This window comes from Nicrophorus vespilloides, unplaced genomic scaffold, assembly GCF_001412225.1.
Source record: "Nicrophorus vespilloides isolate i.1.1-1 unplaced genomic scaffold, Nicve_v1.0, whole genome shotgun sequence".
NCBI classification, from domain to species: domain Eukaryota; kingdom Metazoa; phylum Arthropoda; class Insecta; order Coleoptera; family Silphidae; genus Nicrophorus; species Nicrophorus vespilloides.
The window spans coordinates 80032-107213 of record NW_017098599.1 but is presented as its reverse complement, the minus strand read 5'-3'; the positions used below and the strand labels follow the sequence as shown (position 1 = coordinate 107213).

The 27182-nt window shown below is 29.3% G+C and overlaps 1 protein-coding gene across 1 annotated transcript in view; it reads right to left on the bottom strand.

Moving 5' to 3' along the window:
• The window catches only part of LOC108562846 (paired box protein Pax-1), a 28260-nt gene extending 15565 nt beyond the window's left edge, over positions 1-12695 (bottom strand). The window contains exons 1-2 of the mRNA XM_017921316.1: positions 12454-12695; positions 2161-2197 (exon numbers count right to left, since the gene is read on the bottom strand). Coding sequence (XP_017776805.1) covers positions 2161-2173 — 13 coding nt within the window. The 5' untranslated portion in view covers positions 2174-2197; positions 12454-12695. The remainder of the gene's footprint in view (positions 1-2160; positions 2198-12453) is intronic.
• Positions 12696-27182: the final 14487 nt, after the last annotated feature.

Below are 27182 nucleotides of genomic sequence, written 5' to 3'. Positions count from 1 at the left end.
CGGAATTTGAATCCTTCAGTATTCCGAGTACAACTCGATCTTCAACTTCGATCAGGACATCTGCACAATCGGCATCTCTTTCTTTACATTTTGTTATTTATTTATTTTTTTTAATCTTGTTTCAATTATTTTGTTTTTTTTTTCTTTCGAAAATCGTTTGCTTTCGCGAAAAGGGAAATAATTAATAACACATTTTCGGTCGAATTGAATGCATTATACCCGAAGGATATGCAATTTCTACAGCTAATTCGGTATCATTAATACTGCATTATCTTCGCCCTCCTCGGATGTCATAAATTTCACCTTGTTTTTGTCGGACAATTTCTCTGCATTATTATGCACAATTATACATCCGCATTAACTAATTGTGCAACACAAAAATCATTCTACAAAAAACTGACTGAATACATATCATTTCTTAATATTACATATAATTTATTTAAACCGTTTCACAATTTTAATTTTTAACAAAGAAATATTTAAAATTATATATTTGTACTATAAATTCTAAAAAAAAGTTTCTATTTGATATTGAAAATACTTTCCATTATTAAAAAATAATACTCCCTCTGTTTTAATATTTTTTTTGTCCGAAAATATGGTATGCATTTGTGAAATAATGAAATAAAACTAAACATAAATATAAAAATTATTAAATTCATTGTAATATCACAATATAACTAAATGCAAATAATTTTAGTGTAATCCAAATTTACTTGAAGAATCTCACTAGTCCAGTTGAACGTTTCTTTTGAACAAATACATTTTGTATACATTTCAGTTAATCAACCCTCACGGCGAAGTTTTACCTTATTATATGAGAAAATTTATTGAAATTTCCTCCTCCTGTTAACATAATTGATTCCATACACGTTTGTAATGTTATAAAAACGTTATTAATAGTATTTCTCTCTAATTTATTAAATGCATCTTGAACACATTCAGTCAATTCATCAATTGTTTGGCGAAGCTTCATGTTGTAGTGATTAAATACTTAAATAGAGTAAAAAAACCTAAATCGAGAAGGTTTAAATCGGTAGTTGTTATGACTTGAATTGAATAATCCAAACATCAGTAGTACCGTGTTCTAATTTTTCTTTGTTCTTCATATATTGTAATGGCTGTTTCAAGATACCATTAGTCAATTGTTTGGCCTTCAAATTCCAACGTAACTCAAAAGCAACGACTGTCAAATATGTTATGTTATTTAGTTATCAATTTAAATAATACCAATATAATGAGTATTAACATTTGCTTTCTAAACTCTAGATAATCTAAGATTTTCTTTCAAACGTATAGCATATTTTCGCACAGAGGGAGTATAATAGTTATGTAGATTTTTTTATTCACAAAATAACTAAACCAAGATCATTTTTATCGTTTTTATCATTTTTTCGTTAATTTTTAAAGATTTTCATTTTTCATATAAACGTCGTTTTGCGCCGGTTCGATTTACGCTGATTCACAATAATGCCGCTGTGAAATAACGCTTATTAATTGCTGATTTTACACTTATATAGAACTAAACCCTATAGTTACCTCACTGTAAATATGGGTTCATTTTACGCCGATTCGATTTGCGACGAATTTTGTAGGAACGGAACCCCGAAACGACGTTTCATTAATTTACTTTATTTTATCGATCTATCTGAATTTTATTTTTTGGTGAAATTTGAATTAGTCATTAGTCACGTATCAGATTCACCATAGTATTACTTTAATAATTAAATTGTTAGTAGATGGCGCTGCAAATTATGTGTCATTTTGATATGCGGTTTAGAAAAATGTTTTTCATTGTTCTTTTTTGGTTCAGATTTCGTTGGTTGCTTGCTGGAACCTCCTGTAGAGAAACAATTTATCACGTTGAAAAAGGATCCGACCATAAATTAAAGTTTTATTGAATAATTTTGGGCTACTTTGCATACATTCATACATACAAGCTCACGGACACGTACGTACGTACGAGGTCCGGTGTTTTGCATTATTATTGGATGGCAGTTGGCTCTGTTTCGGGCTCGAGGATAATGCGAGTGGTAATCGTCCTGCCGAACACGTGTACTTGTGCATTCCGTAAATGCATAATTGAGCGCAAAAAATGATGTATCGTATTTACACGTAATTCCATGCAATTTGCGATGTAATAAATTACGAATTACTCACCAGTATGTGGCATTTTGAGGGATTAATCGCCGGCAATCTGTAACCAGAAAAGGATTCATGTTAACATAAATAATGCTCGCAGGATAATTGGCCAATAAATTAAGTAACGAGCCCAGATTCGCCCGGATCCGAATAACCCAAAACCTAAAACCAAACGCAAGAAAGAAAAAAGAAACAACAGAGAAATGCATAAATAAATTGCATTAGTACGTAATTTTCGCGGGATATGATGAGAGGGATTTTATTACACCAGGTGATATCGTTGCTGTAGCAACTAATTTGTATGCGAACGGCATTGCAGTTGCAATTTCTTTGGACGGCCGCAGCAGCAGCTACGCAGACCGATAGACCAATTAAAAAGGTATAGTAACAACCCAAGGGTCTGAACCTCGAAAACCACTTCGGATGATCACCTTTAGACCACTTACAGGAGAGCAGCTCACGATTATGTTATGTGCAGTTGTTTGGGGGGCGCCCGTGCGTACTACGACGATGTTTAAATTATGGCGGGAAGCGTGACGTGAGGTCGTTAGCGGACTTTTCGAGATGTAAATGTCGCCTAGGTGGGCTCGATTAAGCGAATTAAGCGCTGTTCACATGTGCACTGCTTTATTTTACACGCCACGCACGCAAAAAACATTCAATATTAGCAATTATGATTTTTCCACCCTCCACGCCACGTAACTACCACCCTTATCACAGCAAACGCAACGACAGAGAAAAAATATATACATTCAGACCCATTGTAATGGCTTGTCCAAACCCTGAAACCGTACCTAAATTTACTAATTATAACCCTTTCCGAATGGAACCGTATTTCACAACTCTCGAAGGCTATTTATAATTTCTTTTTCACCCAGCAAACTAAACGATTTTAATTGGTATTGTAACATTTATTTCTGATGAACGGTATTGTTTAAAGAAATATGTATATCGTTTCAATTCACCATTCAATGAACGTACAATTTATGTTCGCATTACGTACGTTAACTGAGCGCGTACTGTATTATATTAGTTCAAAATTTAATATTGTATATAGTGCTAATTAATAATAATTGTTTAGCATATGTAACCCGATTAGAAATTGATTAATTAAAAAATACTATATTAAAACAGATTCATATATTGTGTTATAAATTCCTTAAACAGCAACTAAATAATACGAAAGAGCAACAAAATTTGATAATAAAATTGGATAAAAATGAAATAAATTGCATTTTTTATTGTGTTTGTAAATTGTTTCGAGACACAAATTATTGGAAGTTTAAACAAAATTCAATTATTTTGTATTTATATGAAATAAATTAGAAAATAATTTAATATGAAATAATCAAAAAAAGAATAAAAATTAAAAAAAAATAATTTTAGAAAAATAATGAAGTTAAAATATTTGAGAACTTTTAATTAAATCAGAAATGCTTTTGATTCTTTAGAAAAAGTTTATCGTAAAAGAAAATCTTGGTAATTTTGGATACAGAAAAATTATAATAAATTCTTATACTTTAGTTGATAGCATAACTAAATTTAAAAATTTGTGAAATTTTAATTGAAATATGCAAAGAAATAAAGAGTTAATCTCAATTATAAAACAGATTAAACTAAATTATAAAAAATATGTGAAAGACATAAAAAGACTTGGTACATTTGAAACTAAGTAAAAATAAACTTGCTTTATACATATGAGTATAAAAGGGTTGTGAGCGTAACATATTTTAATATCGATCATGTTATACGGTGAAAAATATGGAATTAATGTAAATCAAAATCATGAGCGCGACGTGTTCAGGCCAAATTATTCTGGTAGTTAAAACACATTTGCATCTTTGATCACGCATCGAGAGGCGGCTGTGGCGGCGGCAGTGGCGAGTTTGAAGTAGGCGGTGGCGGCGGCGGTGAGGGGTTGAAGGGATCAGAAAAATGCGCGCACTCGCAATGTGACATTACGCGATTATAAATTCACCCTCGGCATATTTTTAATGAACATTTTGATATTTTTAACGCAAATAACCGTATTAATTTATTCGTACGCTCGCACACGATTTCCGTCCACCCAACATCACGCATCGAAACCTAATTACACACCCTTCCTTACCTATTTTGCGTTTGTTTTTCTGTATTCATATTTTTTTTTGTTTCTGTGATTATTTATTCGTCACGACGCACTCATTAACCCTTATCGTCCAACAAATTAACATCTTTTAATTTCGTTTAGTCACTTTTAATTACATACAAATAATTCTTAAAAATTAATTTGTTTCAGAGAAAAAAAAAAATCAAATTAAATAATCGAAGTGAAATTAACGATTTTATAACTATCAAAAGTAATTATTTTGATTCAAAGTTTACCCGCATTAAAATCAAAGTACTTATGCAAATCTACTCACACATTTACATAAAAATATTTATTCACCGGTTGGCAACTTGATACAAATATACTGGTTCATAGAGTCACGTGATGCAAAATCATCATTTTTTTGTATATAAGTGTCATAGGTTGGTAACATTTTGTTTACAAAAAAAGGTATTTGTAAATTTGTACTGTAATTATATAAATTTCACTTACAATATTTTATTTAATACAAACAGAAGTGGTAAGTAAAAAAAAAGTAGTGAAATGTGTTAGAGAAAACATAATAATTTTATTTAAGGGAGCGGCATGCGGCTCTTTTAATAAGAAATTGTGGCTCTCAGCTCTCACATTGCTGCCTTTGGTAACTATGTTAGAAAACTAAATGCACTAGTAAAAACACCGATTGTACGACATGTGCGGCTCTCTAGCCTTTTTTGACGAGTCAAGTGGTTATTTGCTTCACAAAGGTTGTTCAACAACAATCTTTAACTAACAAAATGCGATACGAAGGTGATGAGTTCGAAATAATAATGTATGAAAAACAATCTTGAAGTAAGTAAAATTATTTTGGGTATTCATATATAAACGTTAATTGTATCATAGGTTTACTAACTTTTTTATTGTGACAACCTTACTACTTCAGAAGAAAAAGTTAGATTGGATAGATTTTTTTGGAAATTACGTTTAAATGTATTCAACAACAGTAATCAAAACATTTGGTAAGTGTTTTATAAAATATTAAATTAGAAGTTGCATTGATTTTTTGAATTCAATCATGCTCAAATGCAAGTCTAGGTTTGATAGACATTGCTTTTCTTGTATTTGTACGTTGGTTCGATCGTATTATCGAATGTACGTTAAATGAGCGAAGAATTGCATTGATAACTAAAAAAAAGTTATAAATTATCGAAGGTCAAAAGAATGATGAAAGGTGAATCAACGGTGAGAGTGGTATTATGACATTGCACTTTGTCGGGACGATTAATTACTGCTGATTTATTATTTTTTTAATTGCATCGCCGGTCATAATTTCGGTAATTTATCCGTGGTATAGAGAAAGAAAGGCTGAGGTTTCGGAACTGTTGGTTAGGTAATGAAGCCACCCAGTAGCCGTTTTAGTAGTGGACATTTCAATAACTGAATTATTTATGTGCTTCCCCCTCGATGACAGAGAGACGGACAGGATAGGATAGGCATCGAAAGGCCGCTCACCGATTTTCTGTTATGATTGATATTTACTTAACCTTCGATAATCATCGGAACCCAACGGTATACATCACTATAATTTATGAATTATTACCTTGCCTCCCCATCATTTCACGAAACCCATACGAACATCGAGTCCGAAAAAATAAAAATACGTGCAATTACATTAACAATTTTATGATATATCAGTACTTTCATTTACATAATATTCTACATCTAAAAACAGTTGTTAAGAAATAAATTACACGTATACGCAATAATAAATCAAAAAAAAAATAATTTAATTAGTAATTATATCTCTGCCCACAAGATTTCTATATTAGTCTATATTAAGATAGTTATGAAGAAAAAAAATCTTACTAGTTTTAAATATTCGTATATTAATTATAAATATTTGCAAACTTGTGAAAGTATTTCTATTATTTAAATTTATATATTTTATTGTATGTCTTAAGATAGAAAAATTAAGTAAAAAAAGACTTTTTTTATTTGTAAGAAAAAGCTTAATTAATTATCGAATTATTCCATGTCTGTACGTGTATACAAACAAAAAAATAAATAAAGTAATAATTGCTTGATAGCGATAAGACATGTCTGTTGTGTAAATGTAATTAATTTGTAAATGAAAATTAATTTAAATGAGTAAAATCTTGAAGCTCGATAACAGGTTGGAATGGATGTAATTGAATGATATCGCGGTAATAAATAAATCAATAAAGGTAAGATGCGAGCAGGGAATTGTGTGTTGCGTACTGCACACATCGTTGATTTACGATCGGTATTGAGTTGCAGCTGTATGGAATTCGTGTTGGGGTGTTCGGTATTATCATTATTGATACAGGGCAGAATTAATTTTTGCGGCAATATTTAATGTCCGGCATAAACGTCGCTTTCTTTTAACGTTTTAATATTTACGATTTTTGCTGGTTTGCTGCACGTTGCGACCGAAAGTGAAACCGCTTCCACATCCTTTCATCAATAATCAAAAACACATTTAAACATCTTCCAAAATACAACTTTAAATTCAGATTTTTTTTTGTAATTCTTAACTTTTCATAAGTTTTTTTAATGGGAAATTAAATTTCCAATTAACTTTGAGTTTATTAATTATCTTATTACATAAGAATTGTGGCAGTTGTACTGCTGATTTGCATATTTAGTAATTAGTAATTAAATAAAATTAAACATATTTCAGTCATTAAATAACATTGTAATATATATATATCAAAATTATATTAGACATCAGTTAAACTAATTTTGAAGAAAAACTAATACAAATTGACAATATCTAAGTGTATTTCTGAATGATGATAGTTATTGGAAAACAGGAAAGTCTACAAATCTATTAGTAAGCTCGTTGAGAAAGTCTTAATTTTGTATTTGATTATTTAATTATAATACATTAACAAATAATTAAATAAAACGTGAAAAAAATGCATTAATTGAAAGTTATTTATTTAAGTTATTATATTTAACATACTGAAATTATAATTGTATCAAAAAGTGCGTAATTGATGAAGATTAAATGTATATAAAAGGGTTTAATGTTAATTTAAAAAATTCAAACATCGTTTTTTTTTTTAATTCTGCGAAATTATATCATGTTTCTACATGATAATATGTTTTTGTCATGCATGTTTTTTTTATTGATTCTGACTATCATGTTTTAATTCGTAATTACTAATAAGTTATCTTAAATTCATTACAAATATAAGAATTCTTACTCTCATTTTATTTTATAAACATTCTTGATTAATATCAATAGCTTACATTCTTTTGAGAATTGATTAGTTTGTTAATAAACACAAAATACGATGAAGTCACTCCCATTTTTTTTAAATTAATTTGAAAAGAATCAAAAGTAGCTATGTATTTACATTTATGCTCATTTGCTTCTATGAACATACTAGATTTATATTCTTATTAAATCTTCTATTTTGAACTGCTTCAAATTTTTCGAATTGTTGCTTGTCAAATGCAAAAAGTTTTATAATTAATTACAAATAGAAGAATGCAGCTACAGACGTGTGCTTACCCTCATTTCATTCTATAGACATTTCAGATTCACATCCATAATTAACATTCTTTTGGGAATTGATTATTTTGTTAATAAACACAAAATACGATGAAGCTCTTTTCCGACCTGTCAAAAATCAATCGCAAATTTTTGAAATTAATTTGGGAAGAATCCAAAGCAACTACGTATTTACATTTATGAACATTTCTAGATTATCCTTAAAGTTATTATGTTAAAAAGTAAATAAATATTTAATAATTGAATATTTTTTTAGCAATGTACATGTTTTTCTTTATGCATTATTTAAATAAAGTGGAAATATTTAACTTTAAAATTTATATGTAATAATAATGTTTATTCAAAGATCATAAAAAATAAATATATGTATAAAAAAATAATAAAAAAATTCAATTAATTAGTTAATTAATTAATTAATGTGACCTATTAAAAGCATACAATGATTTGTGTTGTAACATAAAAGAGACCGTCTGAAATACTGATCATATTTGCAGGTACTTAACTCGATATTGGAAAACTGTTGGTTATTTGAGGTCTGTGAATAGTTGGGATATTGTGGATGTTCGGAAGGGAATCGGTGAAAGGTTTCTTATCGGAAGCAAAGCGGAATTTTTGCGCGTTTTAACCAGCGCTCAAAGGCAATTACTTCTGCCGTCTCTGAGAGACCCATATATGCAATCCCGGTGGAAAAAGCATAACAGAATTAATTAAATGGATGTTTATGCAAATGCCACGCATATTTTAAGATGTATTCGATGGATAAGCCCGTTGCAAGAGCGCCGGATAATTTGCAAATCGAGAGAGAATGAGCATTGCTTATTATATTACATACATATGAACGAACGAACGTGTGTATCCTGTGACTAATGTCAAACACCCTTCATTTTAAACCTAATTTAAGCTAGAGCGCGCGCACGCTACCACCAATCCACCATCTACTATGAAAACCACCCTTAACTGCTCACTTCTTTCCCATTGCGTTCCTCTGATGTTTGTAATCGTGGATAAGCTGATATCCACCTTCGTTGACGGTTCTTAATAACGGCCCATTTATTGTTGTTTTTTCTATTTGCATAATTAGGTCCAACAAATGGTGAAGTCGATTACGTGGACAAATCATCGTTATTTATTCGCAACGTTCGCAACTTGTACTCAGACTTAACCTTACGTGACGGTCTGAATCAATGCGACTTTTGCTCATTTGTTACTTCAAATTTATTGTCTGCAATCAATCACACCGCAACTACCAGCAACTTACATTTAATTACGCAATTTTTAATACGTATAATCAGCTTTGTTCGGACACAAACCGTATAATGCTTACATATATCAACAGATTTTACTTGATTTTATATAATAAACGGATCTATTTTATTGAAAATTATTATATTGTATTACGTAATCACTTAAAATAATAACCGAAGACTTGTTACAATTATAACCAAAACGATTCTTCCAAGTTATTCCGTTAAGAACAAAATAAATAGAAATTATATAATTTCTACAATTTTAAAACGTTATATTTTTTAAGATTTTTTTTTATATTCAAAGGAAATTTGTGGCTAAAATTGTAAAAAAAAATTAAACAAATAGTAAAAAAAACTTTTATTTCCTGATCGTAACCAAAAGTGCAATTGTTTCCACATTTCAACAAAAATCAACCTTACATGAATATCATAAATTCCAAGTTGAAATTTATTTTTCCAATATTAACATTTAGAAGATGAAACTTTATCAATTGGTGCACTTTTACTAATTAAAATTTATTTATTGTATAATGAAAAATAAAGCTATTTTCAAGCGTCAATAATGTTAACTTTCCTTAACGTTTTTTTTTTATTATTTATTAATGATATTCAATCATGAAAACATATATTGCAAAAGTTATACAAAATTTACTTTTAAATACACGTTTGTAATTCCAATCATTAGCAAACTGCTATTTACTATAGGTCTTTCTGCCCGCATTATTATACATTATTAATTTGTTACAACTTCTTGTACACATTAACCAATTTGATTAAGCAAATGCAAAAACGCATTATTCAAATGAACCAGACATTTAATACCTTCATATTTATAACATATATTTTTGCATAAAATCATTATATTCATAATGCAACTATTTTTCTATATATATATTTTATGGGTACGCGACAACTAGGCGACGGTCAACTGACACTTTAAAATAAAATTTTAACATATTCGCTTATAATAATAACAATATTTTTTTAGCCATGTAATAGAACATAACGTAAATTTGATGTATATAAAAAAATAAAATGAAAATAATTTTAAAAAAAATCCATAATAAAACAAAATATGTAAAGATTCTTCATATTTGAGTTTATTTTTGATTTATTTTCAATTTTTTTATAGAAAATTAGATTTTGTTTTTTTTATGTATATTAATATATATTATGTATATGTTAAAATTTTATTTTAATGTGACCGTCGCCGAGTTGTCGCGTATCCACATTTTATTTATATTAATTTCTTAATATAATTACTGTATAAAAATTAAGAATGAAAAACACTTTTTAATTTCAGATTTGTTCTCTTCAAAAGCAATTCTTCAAAAAAAGCAAAGAAAAGAAATCTGAATTTTCATAAGAATCATGAATATAATTGCATAATTAAATATTTACGAACTAATTAATATTATAAATTAATTGATTAAAGTAACTTAGAGAAGAATAAAATTAATGTTATGCTATGAAAAACGTAAATAAAAAGACTATTTTTGTATTAACCACACATTATATAATGTTGTCGTGATATTCGAAAGAAAAAAATGTCGTTTTCTTTATGTTACTACGAATGTTGCGTAATTAAACTAATTGTTTATAAGAAAAGAAATATAATAAAAACAACAACAAAAAAATGTACTGGAACATCGAGGATCATGTAATTATTTTCGTAATAATAGTAATTCCGTATTTGTCCAATAATAAGTGCATGGGAAAAATGTAGGCAAAAATGGCTCGGCTTAATTGGTACAAATTATCAAATTCGTGCTGCAACCTACTATCCTTATTCCACTCATTATTCCTCGGTTCCTCTTACATATATACATTTTTTGGGTTTTAGTTTTGTTTTCGCGTGTTCTTTCCTAACTAACATCTGCCCATCACTGGACGCTTCAATTGTTTTGAAATTTTGTTCTCTGAACAATACTAATAATTACTTTAATATTTATTTGTTACCTTAACTCTAATTGAGGTAATTGCCATAAATTTAGATATAATTAATTAATTTGTATTGAAATTAAACCTTAAATTTTACTAAATATGTAGTAAATATAGAATAGTTATAGAAAATATAATATTTTATACAATTAATAAAAATAACATTTTTTTTTACTTTTATAATTTGAAACAATTAACTTTATTTTTTAAATAATCGATGAATTTGTTACTTTGAAGATATACATTTTCATCTCTAAGTAATACAAAAAAATAGTTTTTTTCTAGTTTTCTATAAAATGTAAATGATATTATTTAAGATAATTATTTGATTTAAAAGTATTTGGTAATTACAACAATGAAAAACGCTTTTTTGATTTGGTAATATTAATTGAAGATAAAGTATCGTTTAATTACGTGTCGCAGTACTGAAATAAATAGCGGCTATTAAAATATAACAGGTAATTATTAGAATTATCTCCTCGTTAGTAATTACACTTACGGATTTACATTAATTGAAATAATTGTTATGTTTATGTTCGTTTTACAGCTTCATCCGTTGCAAATAACATGATCTACATCAAAACAATGATTCACTACTAACTTTTAACACATCAACTGTTTATATATTTTAAAAATAATAATTATTATAATTGTTTGCATGTTGTTTATTACATTTTATCTACACGTAAATTATTTATATGTTTTATAAATTCAGTAATAATTATTCTATTTACAAAGTATTATTAGTACATTTCCAATAATAATAATGTAAATGTAAGTTAAATTCGTATATTTATATATAAATTTTTCCATGTATAATATTTAAGTCTTATATAAATTGAGTAATAATTATTTTATTTACAAATTTACAATTAGTTTATTTGTGTAATGCACAAAAAAGAGTTTAGTAACAATTAATTTACTTAAATTTGATCATTAATTTTATACCACTTAAATTGTCTTTAAATTAATGAAAACTGATTGCTATAAATTATTAAATATTAATAAAAAAAATCATATTTTATATAGAATAAATTAAAAGTCATTTACTTAAAAATGAATATATTTCAAGAAAATTGTTTCCAATAAAATATGAATCAAGAGAAAATGTATTGAGTTCAGATTAATTTAATTTGGTTTACTATATTTATTTAGATGTTAATTATTACATTAAATATTAATAATCAAAAAGAGAATAATTTACCTTAAAGTCCTTCAATATGCATATAATTCAATAAAATTGTTAATATTTTGTTTCAAATCTAGTGAACATTTAGTTTTTTTTGATTGATTTAAGTATTCGTAATGGGTTTAGTTTAAGGATAAACTATGAAGTTTTACATTATTCAAAAAGGCTAGTTCTATCTTTTGAATATTTGTAAATCTAAAATTTGAAGTAGAATATTGATTGTTGCTGTTAATATAAGTCGTGTACATTGAAGTTCAAGTAGAAGGGAGCCATAAAATATGTGAATAATTATGTAATAAATGTTTAGAGAGTAAATGTGACTAACCTTAGGGGTTGTGGGTGGTGCGTGCGGTTTCGGTATGCGCGTGTTTTGTTGTTGTTGTGTGCTGTAAGCGTTTCGTTATAGTCCTGGCAGCGTGACGGGCACCACTAGTTCCTTGCGGAGGACACAGCGCTCAAGGATCACACGGTGCTACTGGCGTTAACAGCGAGACTTCTTCATGCCGAAGGGTCGAAAACCCGCCCCGCAGTCGGCCAACTGTAGTCTGCAGTCGCGCACCCATATCTTCGTCCCACAGTTCTGACTATATCTATATATAATGTCGCTATAGCCAATCAAATTCGTAGACATTTTGTCACACTACAACCGCAACATTTAAATGTTTTATCTGAAATAATAATAACAATAACAACATAATAATTAAAATACGTTTATTCAATAAAAAGTCTTTTATCAAAAATATTTTTTGGATATAAACATTAAATGATATAAATTACATAAAACAATTTGTAATGTTGTTAAGAAATGAATGCTTAATAGTCTTATTCCATGGGAATGTAAGTTGTTAAAAATCCTATAGTTTGATAATTAATTAATCAAATCTTACCATGTTGTTCATCAAAATAATAATATTTGCATAGTAGATTTTCTATTTAAATGTCTGTAAAAAATATTATGACTATAATTAATTAATATTTGCATACTTTTTCATGCAATAATACAATTGATGTTATGAATGATTTGACTTTATTCTTTATTGAAGTTGAATGTATAAAAAAAACAAAATATAAAAGTTTTTTTTTGTTCTTTGACTGAACAAACAAAAAGGATTTACAATTGGATTTACAAAATAATATATAAAATTAATATAGGAAATTAATATTGGTACAAATTATAAAAACTCGATGTGTTCAAATAATTCTAATTCCAAATAAAATACAAATAAACAAACCTTAAAGTATATAAGGAAATAATTAATTATTTATTATTGATCTCTAATTTGTTGAAATATTTGTTTATTAATTGTTGAAATTAATTTAAGTAAAAATTATTACATAATTGTCTGTGTAACATTGATATTTTCAATTACGTAAAGCATTTACGAAAATCGTCGGACTGCAGACTATGCATGACCATGAGACAGGATGATGCGGTAGCGTTGAAAGGAAGTGCGACCAATGTGGTGAGGCGAAGGGCACGAGCGTCCAATGGGCGGACAGGATGAGCAGCAGATGGGCCAATGGCGACATAATAGCACCTCCGAGCTGACGGCGCGTGCATGTGTCCTGCGGCACGGGCCGTCATGCGCAGACGCCGCAGGACGGTCGAAAGGAACGAAGGATGGGGAAAGATGATCTATCTGTAACCTAACACTAAAGCCGATGGATGGAGGATTGAAGGATGGACGATATAGTATGGTAGAAAGGAAGGAAGGAAGGAACGAAGAGCCTTTAATTAAGCAGATCGTTATCCTCGCTTGGGATTAAAACGTTCGCCCCGAAAAAGTTAATAACTCCATGCAAATCGATTTCCATCAGACCGATGACCCATCATCCTTCAGCCACTAATTCAACTTGGATCTATAGCACTTGCTACCAGCATGGGGCCATTTAAAAACGCCGTGCAAATCCATAAATTTTACGTTTTTCGGCACGTGCCCCCCAAAATAAAACCAAATAAACGCACCCGCGTCTTATCTTCACCATCACCAACAACAAAAAATAATACTATCATTCTTATAGTTTCCTGGATCTCCGGAGATCCTTGCAAAGATACATAATGGTACAACGTTTTGTAGGTAGATACAACCCAAAGAAAACTGTTTAATTGAGCTTTACTTTAAAGTTTAATTATCTTTTGTAAGTAAAAAATATGATTAATTAATTAATTAATGAAATGTTCATTAAATTACTTAAAGATTTGATATAATTAATGCTGTTGCATAATTGTTTATCGAATACTTATAATTAATAATTAATTAGTACACTAAAACGCCAATTATCCGTGGTATTCAGGAATGTTAAAGCACGGATAATTGAAAAACGCGGTTAAATACAAACATCACTTTTATTTACTTTAAAAACTTAATATCTATGATACTACAGATTACATTTTGATCATTTTAAGAAGTAATCTGTAATTTTATTGCTTTTCTTATAAAATTATTGTTTCTTACGTCAATCACGAAAAGTAAACAAAAATAAAATAATCACATCTTAACAATAAAACAACGTTACAAAAGTCTAATAATCATAAGTTTATTTCGCCCAAAAATAATGTATAAACACTAATTCTTTATATTATTAAAAAAAAATGAATATAATTGGTATTATAATATAGTATTCATTGGCAATACTTTGCTTTTATAAATGTATATAAAGTATTTGCCTATTTTTTCCAAAAACAATACTTATTAGATTATATTTAGTTTTTTGTGACTTACATTTTGATTGATAAATGTTAAGTATGAGAATCTGTTATTTAAATTAATCATTTTGTTGAATCTGATCAATTAATCAATCTAATTGCTTAACTTTCAATTATTTATTTATTTAACATATTTATTGGTCAAAAATATGACGAAATGTTAAATATAATATAATAATATAAAAAAAATAAGTACAAAACACATGCTGTTCTGTATCGATAATATAGTAGTCAGTTTTTCTCGTTTTATGGGTAATTAAATGTAATTGTTATTTGTACGACGCGTTGTGCAATGTAAATGATAGCCGATAAAAAAAATCGATATGTATCGAACGGCGGCGTGTTCTGCCTGAGAATGCGACGGAAATGTACGTCAATTACATTAGCTTTGAGTGGATTGACAACGAAGAAGAACAATGCTTTGCGCTTCTTACGAACTTCGAGGCACGTAAGGCCACATGAATAATGAATTCCGAAACATTGCTCTAACGCACAAAAAACATCGCACCAGCTGCATCCATCGATTCTCACTTGATCCTTGAAATTGTCATCATCTTGTACTTCTACTATTTAGTTCTCGTTTTTGACCGGCAGTTGTTTTTACTCTAACAATGACAACTTAATATACAGGTATCCTTGTTTATTGTGCATTTTCACAATGCGATTAGTAAATACCGCCATTTCTTTCAAAACACGATGTATAGAAATAAACAAACAAAGTTTAGAGAAAGGCTTAAATTTTATTTATCTCGGTAATTTTGGATGCCCTAACTGCAGTAATTATTAAATTTGTAAGTGTATAAACATAATATTCATAGGGCGGAAAGACCTCGGTCAATAGCCCTTTGGTCAGCATGTTAATTTTTTTTTGTTAATTTATGTTAGAATTTATTTTTATTATTTATTTATATATAGAATGTATTTTTTTTTGTATTTCCTGTCTGGTCAATAAATTATTATTATTATTAATATTCATAATTTATTAAAATGTATTATGTTCCAAAATTACCGAGATTTTCTTCTATCGATAAACGGTAAATATTTTAAGTTATAACCGCTTAACCTATAAATTAACGGTATTTTTTAATTGAAAATTTTGTATGATAGTACTACTTCTTAACTAGCAATGTTTGTATAATATGTAAATAGAGTTACTAACAATAACCAATTAAGTTTTAATAAAAGTTATTACATTAAGAACACAGATTAGACACAAACTTTTTAATAAGTCCTACTAAATTCGAGGATAATTTAAAATCATGTAATTTGTCAACAATAAGTATATGGGTAATATCGGTATTGAGTAATCATCTGCACCTATAGCTTCTACAGCCAATTTTATGGGTAGAAATGTAGATGTTAATATAAGTTCATGTTCTGAAAACGGAATTTCAATACTTTTATTCTGGAGTTTTAGAGAAAAAAAAAACGAATATTTCTTATGAAGATTTACAGGTAATTTCAGTAATCATATTGATAGCTAAAACCGGTTTACAGGTAATGTGTAGTATTGTTGAATATAAATATAAAAGCTTGTTTAATATTATTTGCAAATAAAAATTTGTTTCTTGTTTATTTTTTGCTGAAAGTTAGAAAGTAATTTCGATAATTATGGAGATGCACACTAAACTAAAAATTGAAATAAAAGCTTCACTTGTTAATATATTTGCTTTGAATATAAAAAAATATAAATAAAATAAAACTGAAATTTATATAAATGTGTTCAATTTTTTGCTTTCTTTGTAATTGGAAATCGATAGTTAATTAATGAAATTTTTAACTTTGTAAAATAGTATTTGGATAATATAAAGTATTTTTTAATAATTCTAGATATTAATAAATACAAATATTGTTTGAAACCGGACTAATTGAAGAAATTAATATGATTAAAATAAACCGTATTTTTGTATTCTTTTGTTGATTATGCTATTAAATTGGTGACTAGGAGAACTCTGATATGTTTTTTGTGTTATTAAGTTTTAATTGCGTGGGAACGTAGTGAAATTGGAGTGTTTTTTGGTGATGAAGAATAGTGTTTATAGGAAGGAAAATGACGTTTTAATGGTTCGCTTTGCATATCCTCCGGACGAGAAGATGACAGCATAGATGAGGATTGCAATTTTTATTTTTCAGAGATGCGAAAATGAGAGGGTCCTTTGAAAAGATGTTTAAATTGTAATTGGTCCGGGTGTGACAAGTCGCCGGACGAAGGATCGCCGGGTGCAGTTCTCTTCTCTTCACCTCCACTACATTTGACGATTAAAAAAATACGGGAGGCTCTCATTACAGGACATTATTCCATCCAATCCTCGTGTCGAGCTGAATGAACGTCGGCTGAACCCTCTCAGACACGCGCTTCTCTTTCACAGTGAATCCCGAAACAGGTATTTTATCTAACCGCTCTAAATATACCTGCGTATGCTGATGAAGAGATAATTCTACCATCGGAATACTAATGAATTAAAAAGCCATTTGCAGAAGATCGCGTTATTTAATACTCTAGACTTTTTCTTATTAGTTTTTTTTTTTATATTTTGATCGCGACTTTCACCCTGCGAAATGCAATTAGGTTTTGCTCTTTATACTCTTTGATGGCAATCAGAGCGGATCGGAGATGAGGAGAATGGATGTGGCTGGCATGTGTGCATTTGCCGAAAGATCAGTGGCATACGTGTAAACATGTTGTGGTCACGGACATGTGAACTTGTTATATTATATTAAGGGTGTCGAATATCCAAAACCGCAAGTGCATTATTGAACACGATTTATTGATGTCTCTCTCCTCTCTCTCTCTCTCCATTGGGGTTTCCACCATTGACGTTCGAAATTTAATGGAACAGAGCTACAAATCCTACACATGTCGCACATCCAAACGACGCACATAAATCACAGCTCCACAAAAAAAAAGACATGTGTAATAAACATATACGACGCTTGATAACTTGTTTTATAATTTAGTCGCAGTAGTCATTACATCATTGAAAAATAGACTAATTATTTCTAATATATTCTATTGTTTGAATGTTATTCTAACACAATTTTATAATACAGCAATACGGATTCGATCAGTGCGGAATTACTATAGTCCGGTTTGAAAATTTTAAAACAAACTGAATTTGAATAATTCTAACTTATTTTAAATATTGAATATTTCAATTTAAATTTAATTCTTAGTAATATTTATGGAATATAATAAAAAAAAAAAATAATAATTTATTGACCAAATATTAATACAAAAGGGAAAAAAAGGACATATGTAAAGATATACATAAATAAATTCTAACATAAAAAAAAAAATATATCAATAGGCTGGCCAAAGGGCTAATGACCGGGGTCTTTCCGCCCGGGAATATAAATTTAATTATGGAATACTACAATATTTTAATAATAATAATAATAATATACAATTAAACAAAAGAAGAATGATGAAAAAAAAAAAGCAGCGGAGTGTTCCTACTCGAGTGTATATCAATCAAGGGACATTAGGTATTGGAATAGGGATAATGTGGGATATTTAAATTTGGGAAGGACATTTGGGTTTCCAGGGACACAGAATTTAGAGAGGGAGGCTATGTTGGATTGTTTGGATTTAAGGAGAGGGACAGGTATCGGTCTAGGAGAGGGACTATTTTGGTTTTGGAGTAAAGGAGATCATTGGAATATAATATTTTTATACAATTAGTAGATTTTTTCTTATTCATTGATAAAATTAAAATTATATGAAGTTTTATAGAGCAATACCTCGCATAGTGCGGGTAATACGTTCTGCCAATATTTGGACTATTCGGACTATTTGAAAGCCGACTAATTGAGGAACTGCGAAAATAAATCGCACAAAAGGAGACTTAAAAAAAAGAAAAAAAAATTACTTATATAATTTTATATACAATTTTTTTAAATTCATCTTTGTTTTGCTGAATTAAAATTTTTGTTTCCCTTGAAAACTTCAAATCGGACTATATTAATAAAAAATGAATACGTTCAACTTTAATTGCGTGTTATAATTATAACTTTCTATTTGTATGTTGTTATCCATTAATAACAAAACTATGTATTCGGTGCTTGTCAAGACCGTATTAAGATTTTCATGTGCACTACACAACAGTTAAGTAGATGAGGAAGAGGGAAACGGGGTTGCGAAAAACTTTTCAGAACGTTGTATTTTTTTTATTTGAAATTGGATTTTATGGAATCACAAGCAAAAAATGTTGGAAAACAATTAAATTTTTTGATTCATTTCATAGCTCTTAGTTGGTCGCTGCACGAAACCTGCGGAATCTTCCTGCATTCACGAATAAGGGCTTTATTAAACACATTAACACTCTGGTATATTTTAGTACTGATATTGGCCTGTAAAATGACCCATACCGATAAGTTAAACAGATTTGCATCTGGTCACAGTGGAGGCAACTGTACGGTCAAAATGCATTGTGTTTTGTGTGATGGTGCAGAATCTTCTTGAAACGTCCACTCTTTCTGACTGAAATGTTTGGTTGCCCATGGCTTCAGAATACATTCCAAAACTTCTTCGTAGTAGACATTCGCATTAACCTTGACGCCACGGTTCAAAAACACCAACGGAGAGCGACAACGACCGTCACAGCCTCCCAAACTACCACAAACGGTTTTACTTGACTTCTTGTGGTCATTCGAATGTCTAATTTTTCGTATGATCTCTCTTCTAAGTAAATTTGATCATTTTTGTTGTTTATGAATTGCTCGATTGGGAATTTTTTCTCATCAGACAAGAGAGTATTTACACTTTTGGTTTTCTGCTCAAATATTGGGCTATCACACTATTACGTTTGTATTCCATCACTGATAACTATTTAAAAAAAAAACTGAGATGCAAATGCTTCCGCAAGCTTCTAAACATTAAAATCAGCTAACATTAGGCGAAATATGAACACAAACGGATCAAAAGTTATAGCAGTTTTAAGTTGGTTGCAATTCAATTAGGCCACTCTGTATTATTGAATACAAATATTTTTTTGTGGTCCCCAGAAATTTCTTGTTGGCCCTAAACACTGTGTATGGTACTTGTTACATATTGAATGCTTTGGTACTCTACAAACAGTCGGATTCGCATTCCTATGATAACAATTTAGTTTTGTTTTATTTCGAAAAACTACAAAATTTTATGCAAACAAAAGTTTATTAACTAAATTATGGACGAGTACCGAGGTACCATTATATATGCACTGGTTTTCTACCTTAGAATTTTTGATCTTAATATTATAATATTACTGAGAGGGTTGATGATGTTGCAATCGATTACGTAACAGTCTATGCAGAATGTTGGGTCTATGGTCGGAGAGGATGGGGTGTCCGTTGGTGTATGACGGCGCTAACAGCCGCGGTCTCGCAACACCGGCCGCATTATCCATCCAACCTGTCCACTTTTGCCATTATATAATAATCACACTCGAGGGTGCAAATGCACACACACACACACACACATATCCTCTCATCCATCCTTTCTCTCTCTATCACACACACACACTCACTCTATTCCTGCCAGAAGTTAACCCCTGCGTGTATCTCGTGTTACCCCACATATTGCGTTAAATTTATGCCCAAAATAAGAGCAAATTTTCCACCCGATTATCTACATGAATTCCCGCTCCAAATACACACATCCACACATATAAAAATATACAAATACATACACATATATAAGCGCAGAAGACCACTTTCTATGTTAATCCTAAATGTAAAATTATTGTTATTGCGTGTTGCGCTGTTCCACTGCAATTAGCAAATTTGAAAGTTGCATAGAATTAATATACGTGCATGCTAGAATCATACATTTTACATTTTTTTAAACAAAAAAAAAACAATTATTCTTCATTGAACGCATCTGCATTCAACGATTTGTAGTATATTCATTTTTCTTTTGTAAATTCTCCTAACAGAAATAATAATCTTTTATTAACTTCATGTATTTACTGCACGCAAAGACTATAATTTACAGTATTTTTTGGATAAAATAAACATACAATTTATTGCATAGCACATTCTTAAATATAATATAAATATATAAACATAAAATAAGTAAAATCAATAAATATTTCGCATAGTGCGGGTAATCAATTTCACCAATATACTGTTTGAAACCGGATTAATCGAGGACTTTAAAACATGACCGTATAAATAAAAAACAATCAAACCGGACTGTATTCAATCCGCACTGATAGAAGCCGTACTATGCGAGGTATTAATGTATTTTATGTAATCCTTGTTTTGTTCTTGGATGTAAGTTCGTTAGGTAATTTAAATGAAATGATATTAATATAGACTTTCTCTGTATGCATACTTCACCTACTAACATCATTAATTATATAAAATACCAGTACAAATTATTTAAAACATGCACTATTACCGAAGAATATTCCAAGAACTGCAATTTCATTGGGCGTTACGTGCGATATTTTTTTTATTTCTGCGCATGATGTAATGAGCGTAATTGTGTCTGGTCAGTTGCATTTAATGGACTCGGATAACTGTAACTATGTATAATGCAGACTAATTTAGAAATCTTATGTCTATATATATTTAAATTTCAACTTCTTGGCTATTTATTCTTTTCTATTTGTTTTTTAGTAGACAATATAATTGTAAATTATTTTTAATATATTTTAATTATATAATATTTTTAATTATATTTAATATAGTCTTAAAGTCTTTATGTTGGAGTTAATGATATTTTTAATTTTTTTAATTTATAATTAGTTAAAATGTACATAAACAAATTATGAAAATTTCTTTCGTTATAAATTGATAATTTTAACAATAAACGTAAAATATGATTGATCAAATAGTTTTTTTCTTAAATTTGTAACCTTGGAATTAGAATCACTTACAATAATTAATTAATAATTATCTTAATATATCTATTTGATTAACTAATTGAAACGTTAATTAAAACTATAATTGAAATAGGTTGATTTTTATTATATATAAATATTGTTTTATAGTAAGATTCAAATATTTAGATTCTACATAATTTCTTCACAATATTTTATGATTTACTTTAGTCTTTTAATACAGGACTCAATGATATTACTATATTAATATGATTAATAATTTATTTAGAAACATAATTATTAAAAATACAGATCATATAATTATTTGTTAATTTTACAATCTTTGTAATTTCATCATTTTTTACTTTAAACAGGATAATAATTAGTAATGAATTATGTCTATTTGATTATATAATTAATACTTTTAATGAAAACAGATTTATTTCCATAAATATTGTTGTTTTTGGGTGTAATTTAATTTAGTTGGATGTACATAATTGTTTCACAATTTTCATTTTTTTTTATAATTTAGACTTTTTCTATATAGTTAATAATAATTCTATTAATATTGGGTGAAGTAAAAAGGTCTGAGCATTTTTCGTTTGATGGCTTTAGTGAGCCATATCTCACGATGTATACGTTGCATCTTGTCATTCTATACTGCGATTTAAAAACGACATAATGCTTTAAATAAAGTTCTTTGATTATTTTGTGTTTCGTGAATCCAGTTGTGTGTTAGAGCGTTCGAAAATGGAGGTAAAAAAAGAGAAAATTCGATACATTCTTCAACAAAAACCGGAACAGGAAGCCAAAAAAAAATATGTTGCCCAATACTGTATTGAATGCAACAGCAAAGCGTTGCTTCCAATGGTTCCGTTCTGGTAATAAGGACGTCGAAGATGATGAGACATTGAAGATTGATGGACCAATCATCTAAAATTTTAATAAAATCATGGAAATCGTCTAGTCGGAGAAGTATGCGAGTACTTATTCCATTGTCCAGGAACTAAAGATTAGCTAGAAAACTGTTTGAAATCATTTGCATAAGGCTGGTCTGAAGAAGAAGCTCGATGTATGGGTGCCACAAAAGAACATTTTGGAGCGAATTGATGCTTGCGATTCTTTGCTGAAACGTAACAAAATCAACCCTTTTTTGAAGCCGATGGTGACTCACGATGAAAAATGTATCACATACGAGAACAACAGGCGAAAAAGATCGTGGTTCAACCGCGGTGAGCCAGCCAAAATAATCGCCAAGGCAAGAAGGTTTTGCTGTGTGTTTGGTGGGATTGGAAGAGAATCCTTCCACTATGATCTGCTTCCATCAGGCCAATCACTTAATTCGGACCTATACTGTCAACAACTGACCAGATTGAAGCAAGCGCTCGATGAGAAGCGCCCAGAATTGGCAAATAGGAAGGGTTTTGTGTTCCATCAAGCCAACGCTAGACCCTACACATCTTTAAAGACGCGCCAGAAGCTCGGAGAGCTTGGATGGAAGGTTATATAGCACCCGCCGTATAGCTAAGACCTGGCTTCAAGCTATTATCACCTTTTCAAGCATTTGCAAAATTTTCTTGATGGTAAAAAACTGACCTCAAAGTAGGCTTGTGAAAATGAGCTGGTCAAGTTTTTTTACCAATAGAGACGAGGATTTCTTCAATCGTAACATTATCAAATTGCCTTCAAAATGGACATAAGTTATAGAACAAAACGGCGCATATTTGACCTAAATCCGAAAATTCTAACTTTGTTAATTTCGCGAAAAAACGCTCAGAAGTTTTTACTTCACCCAATATAATTCATTATTTGTTTAGTAGCTTAGAAATTATTAAAATTACATAATTATTTATGATTTAAATATTTATTAATTTTACAATCCACATTACATTAATTACGACAAATAAAATTATTATTAAATAGTTTTTTTTTTAAATATGTGTAACTTTGATATTTGTGACAATTACATGAATTAGTTGTAACATCAATTTAAACTATAATTGAAATAAAATTCAATTTATTTTTATACATTTAATTTATAATTTAATTTAATTCTTGTTAGACGATATAATTAAGTTAGAGTTAATTATATTCCTGTGTTTTTAATTCATAATTGATCTTAGTGTGCTTTCAAAAACTAGGAAATTATATAATTGTTCATTATCTTAGTAATTTAAGAAATGTTTACATTAAATATGACAATAATTAGTCAATAATTCTCTTAATAAATATACAAAACAAAATTTTTCGGCTTTTCTTTTTTATATCAACATCATTGTTAATTCACTATTTCTAAAGGACAGAAGATAATTTAAAAAAAAAATATGCTTAAATTGAAATTATTTAAATAAGTTTTCCCATGGTTTACATTTAAGTTTTTCTTATTATTCAACATTCTCTTTTTTTCCTCTCACTTATTTCTTACAAAACTTTTATTAGCTACGTTTAGAACATAATAACCAAATGTAATAATTTGAAAAAATAAAAGATGAGAAAGGGATTTTCCAAACTAAAACCTAAAATGGAATTCCTGAAATACGTTCACTTTATTGTCGATGTTGTTCGACTGCAATCGCCTTTCATTTGCGACGTATCGAATCGAAGTACAACAAATTATTTCAACTCGAACAGTTCCGACAACTCGTGCTATTTTGCATTCGCCATATAACCGAATAGTCCAGTCAGACGAGTTACGCAAGGATAGAGAGATAGTAAGTGGATTGTCCTAACGACTTGTTTGTTAGCAGGACCTCCGAAAGGAGCGCAGGTCCGACGAGGTCCGTTACGCAACGTCAACTCGTAACGACTTCCTCGCCTCTATTGATCCTAAAAATGATTTCCCTCTTATATATATATCTACATCTATATATTAACACACATACACACACTACATGAATATATACATAACACACACATACAAGTACATATACTCGCACTCGACTGGGCACATACTGCCCGGCACTTTCTAATACTAATTACTTATCATTAAACCTATATACGCCAGATTTATTTATTGCGAAGGAAAAACAAACCGTGACGACGTTCTTTTTTCTTTCTTTCGTTCTTTCTATCTATCTTTCTTTTTTTCATTTGTTGCTCTTGTCGCTATTCTTTCTCCGCTCAAGCCATCTAATTTAATTGAAATAATTGGACTGCTTTTGTAATTCTGCGGTTTCCACGCTTTTGTCCCACATTTATAATAACAATTTTTTTTTCTTATTCTTATGTATTTAAAACATTTTTATTAACTTGAGATTTTTTTTTGATAATAGTCAATTTAAAATCTTATAAATAATTTAATTTATATTTATACAGGATTGTTTGAAACCGGACTAAGTCCTTATATAAAAGAAAAAATCGAAAATTTATTTACAAAAAATATATTTTTATGCACTAATTTTGTAGAATTCATTTATATCAGTTGAAATTTACTTTGTTTCGAAATTTTCAATCTGGACTATCGGAAATTCGCACTGATCGAAGCCGTATTTCTGTATACTCTTCAAAATGAAAAACAATTCAATTCAATACAAACATATTATTTATTTGTTAAAAAGATATTAATTATTACGTATAAGGAAAGTTGTAAAGTAATTACGTTCGTTATTTGTACATTTTTAAGTAGAAAAATCTATATTGAATTGGTTTGTTTATTGCAACAGCAATATCTTGCATAGTGCGGTTTTGATCAGTACGGATTCACTATAGTAGTTTTCAAAACAAACTAAATTTAAATTCATCAAAGTAAAAATAAATTCTAAAGAAATTCTAAAATCCCCGATTAGTCCGGTTCCAAAGAAATAGATCCAATTAACCGGACTATACGAGGTAAAATAATATGACTAAATGAGTTTGTCAATCAATTCAAATAACCTTTCATATTCGTTGGGGTTTTCGCATTTCCATGAGTAATGGATTGTAGCTGAAATTTACGAGCATTTAAATTAGTTCCTAATCGCAATCAGGCATACAAAGTTTTGGTTTTTGTTTCGCATTCGGCAAGAAAGAGGAGGAGGAGGAGAAACGACATTAGCAACTTAATTACTGTATAGTGTGTGTGCGCTTCAGGTCAATTCGTAAGCTTCGTCCATTAATCGAGTTCACCACTTTACGTAACGAGCAAAACAAAAACTCAATTTGCCAATGCATCCGTTTGCGTAACTAAACAAAACGTATCAATCGTTGTTCATTTACTTCCGAGATCTATAATATTAGCATTAAATTGGGGTTACATGGTTGCTTACCTGGGGGATTGCACCGATTCGAGTGGACGCAAAATATAAAGTTGCGACATGCGAATTTCCGTTTTTAACGGTTCATTTAACGTTTTGAAATTCGAGTTGGAAAGGACGGAAAAGCTGTCATTATTTATTATTAGTCACGAAATGATCAGTTCGTAATCGTCGATGAAATTCATTCATCGCGGATTTCCCTATTCGATTATAATGAATAAGAAATTATTTTTCATTTCTTTGCCTTTCAATTCATACTTATATAGAATAAAATTAATTAAAATTATACTGATCCAATCAATTTCAACTACAAGAAATCATAATTATTATATCAAATTTAATTTATTTTTGTTAAAGTCATTTTTGTAAGTTTAGTAAATCTTTAAAGATTTCTTTAAATTCGGAATGTAAAAATTAACACTAAACGTTTCATGTAGATAAAAAGTACTTTATTGATGAACAAATTGTTCAACTTTCGCGAATTGACAAAATACATTTATTTATTTCTATTATGAACAGAGAAAGAAATTGCATTTATATTATATATTTCTTAGAAATTATTAAGATTTTTCTTGTATATTTTTTACTTTTCGAATAAATTTTCTACTGATCAAATTGACTAGTCTCGGTAGGTAAGATATATTTTTATTGTAAAATTAAAAAAAAAATATTTGGAGAAGTAAATGCTAAAAAAATATCATAAAAGATGATAGTGATTTAGTATTAATACTAGCACTTATTTATATATCATCAATTGAATATTACAATTTTCCATAATTAATGTTCAGACGATATCAAACGAAAATGAATGTTTGCGCTTCTCGAACAGACAGGAAGACGGACATCCTTTCCAAACAAGTAATTTGATATGTTGGTTGTTCTATATTTTCCTTACGCACAAGAAAACAAACTGCAATTAACATTTTGAGCCGAGACGGACGGAAGATAATCTAATCATCCCGCATGTTGGTACTATTGTGTTCGTTCATTAATTAGCGAAAAACAATTAACCGTCCATTGTCGATGCGAGCTGAAGATTCTTTTTTCCTTTCCTTCACACAACGAACGGAGCAGACGATGAACATGTGCGCATTTTGTTTAAAAAATATAGCAACATCTATAGTAGACACAAATAGGCAAAAGCATTTTTTTTTTCACATTACTAGAAAGACACAATGCAGTTATGTTAATGAATGCTTGTGTTAATTACCCTTGTTGGAAAGCAAACGGATTGATCAATATTTATTACTGCTGTTATTAGAAAACGTAATAGAGATTTTAATTAAACGGAAACGAATTATAACAAAAA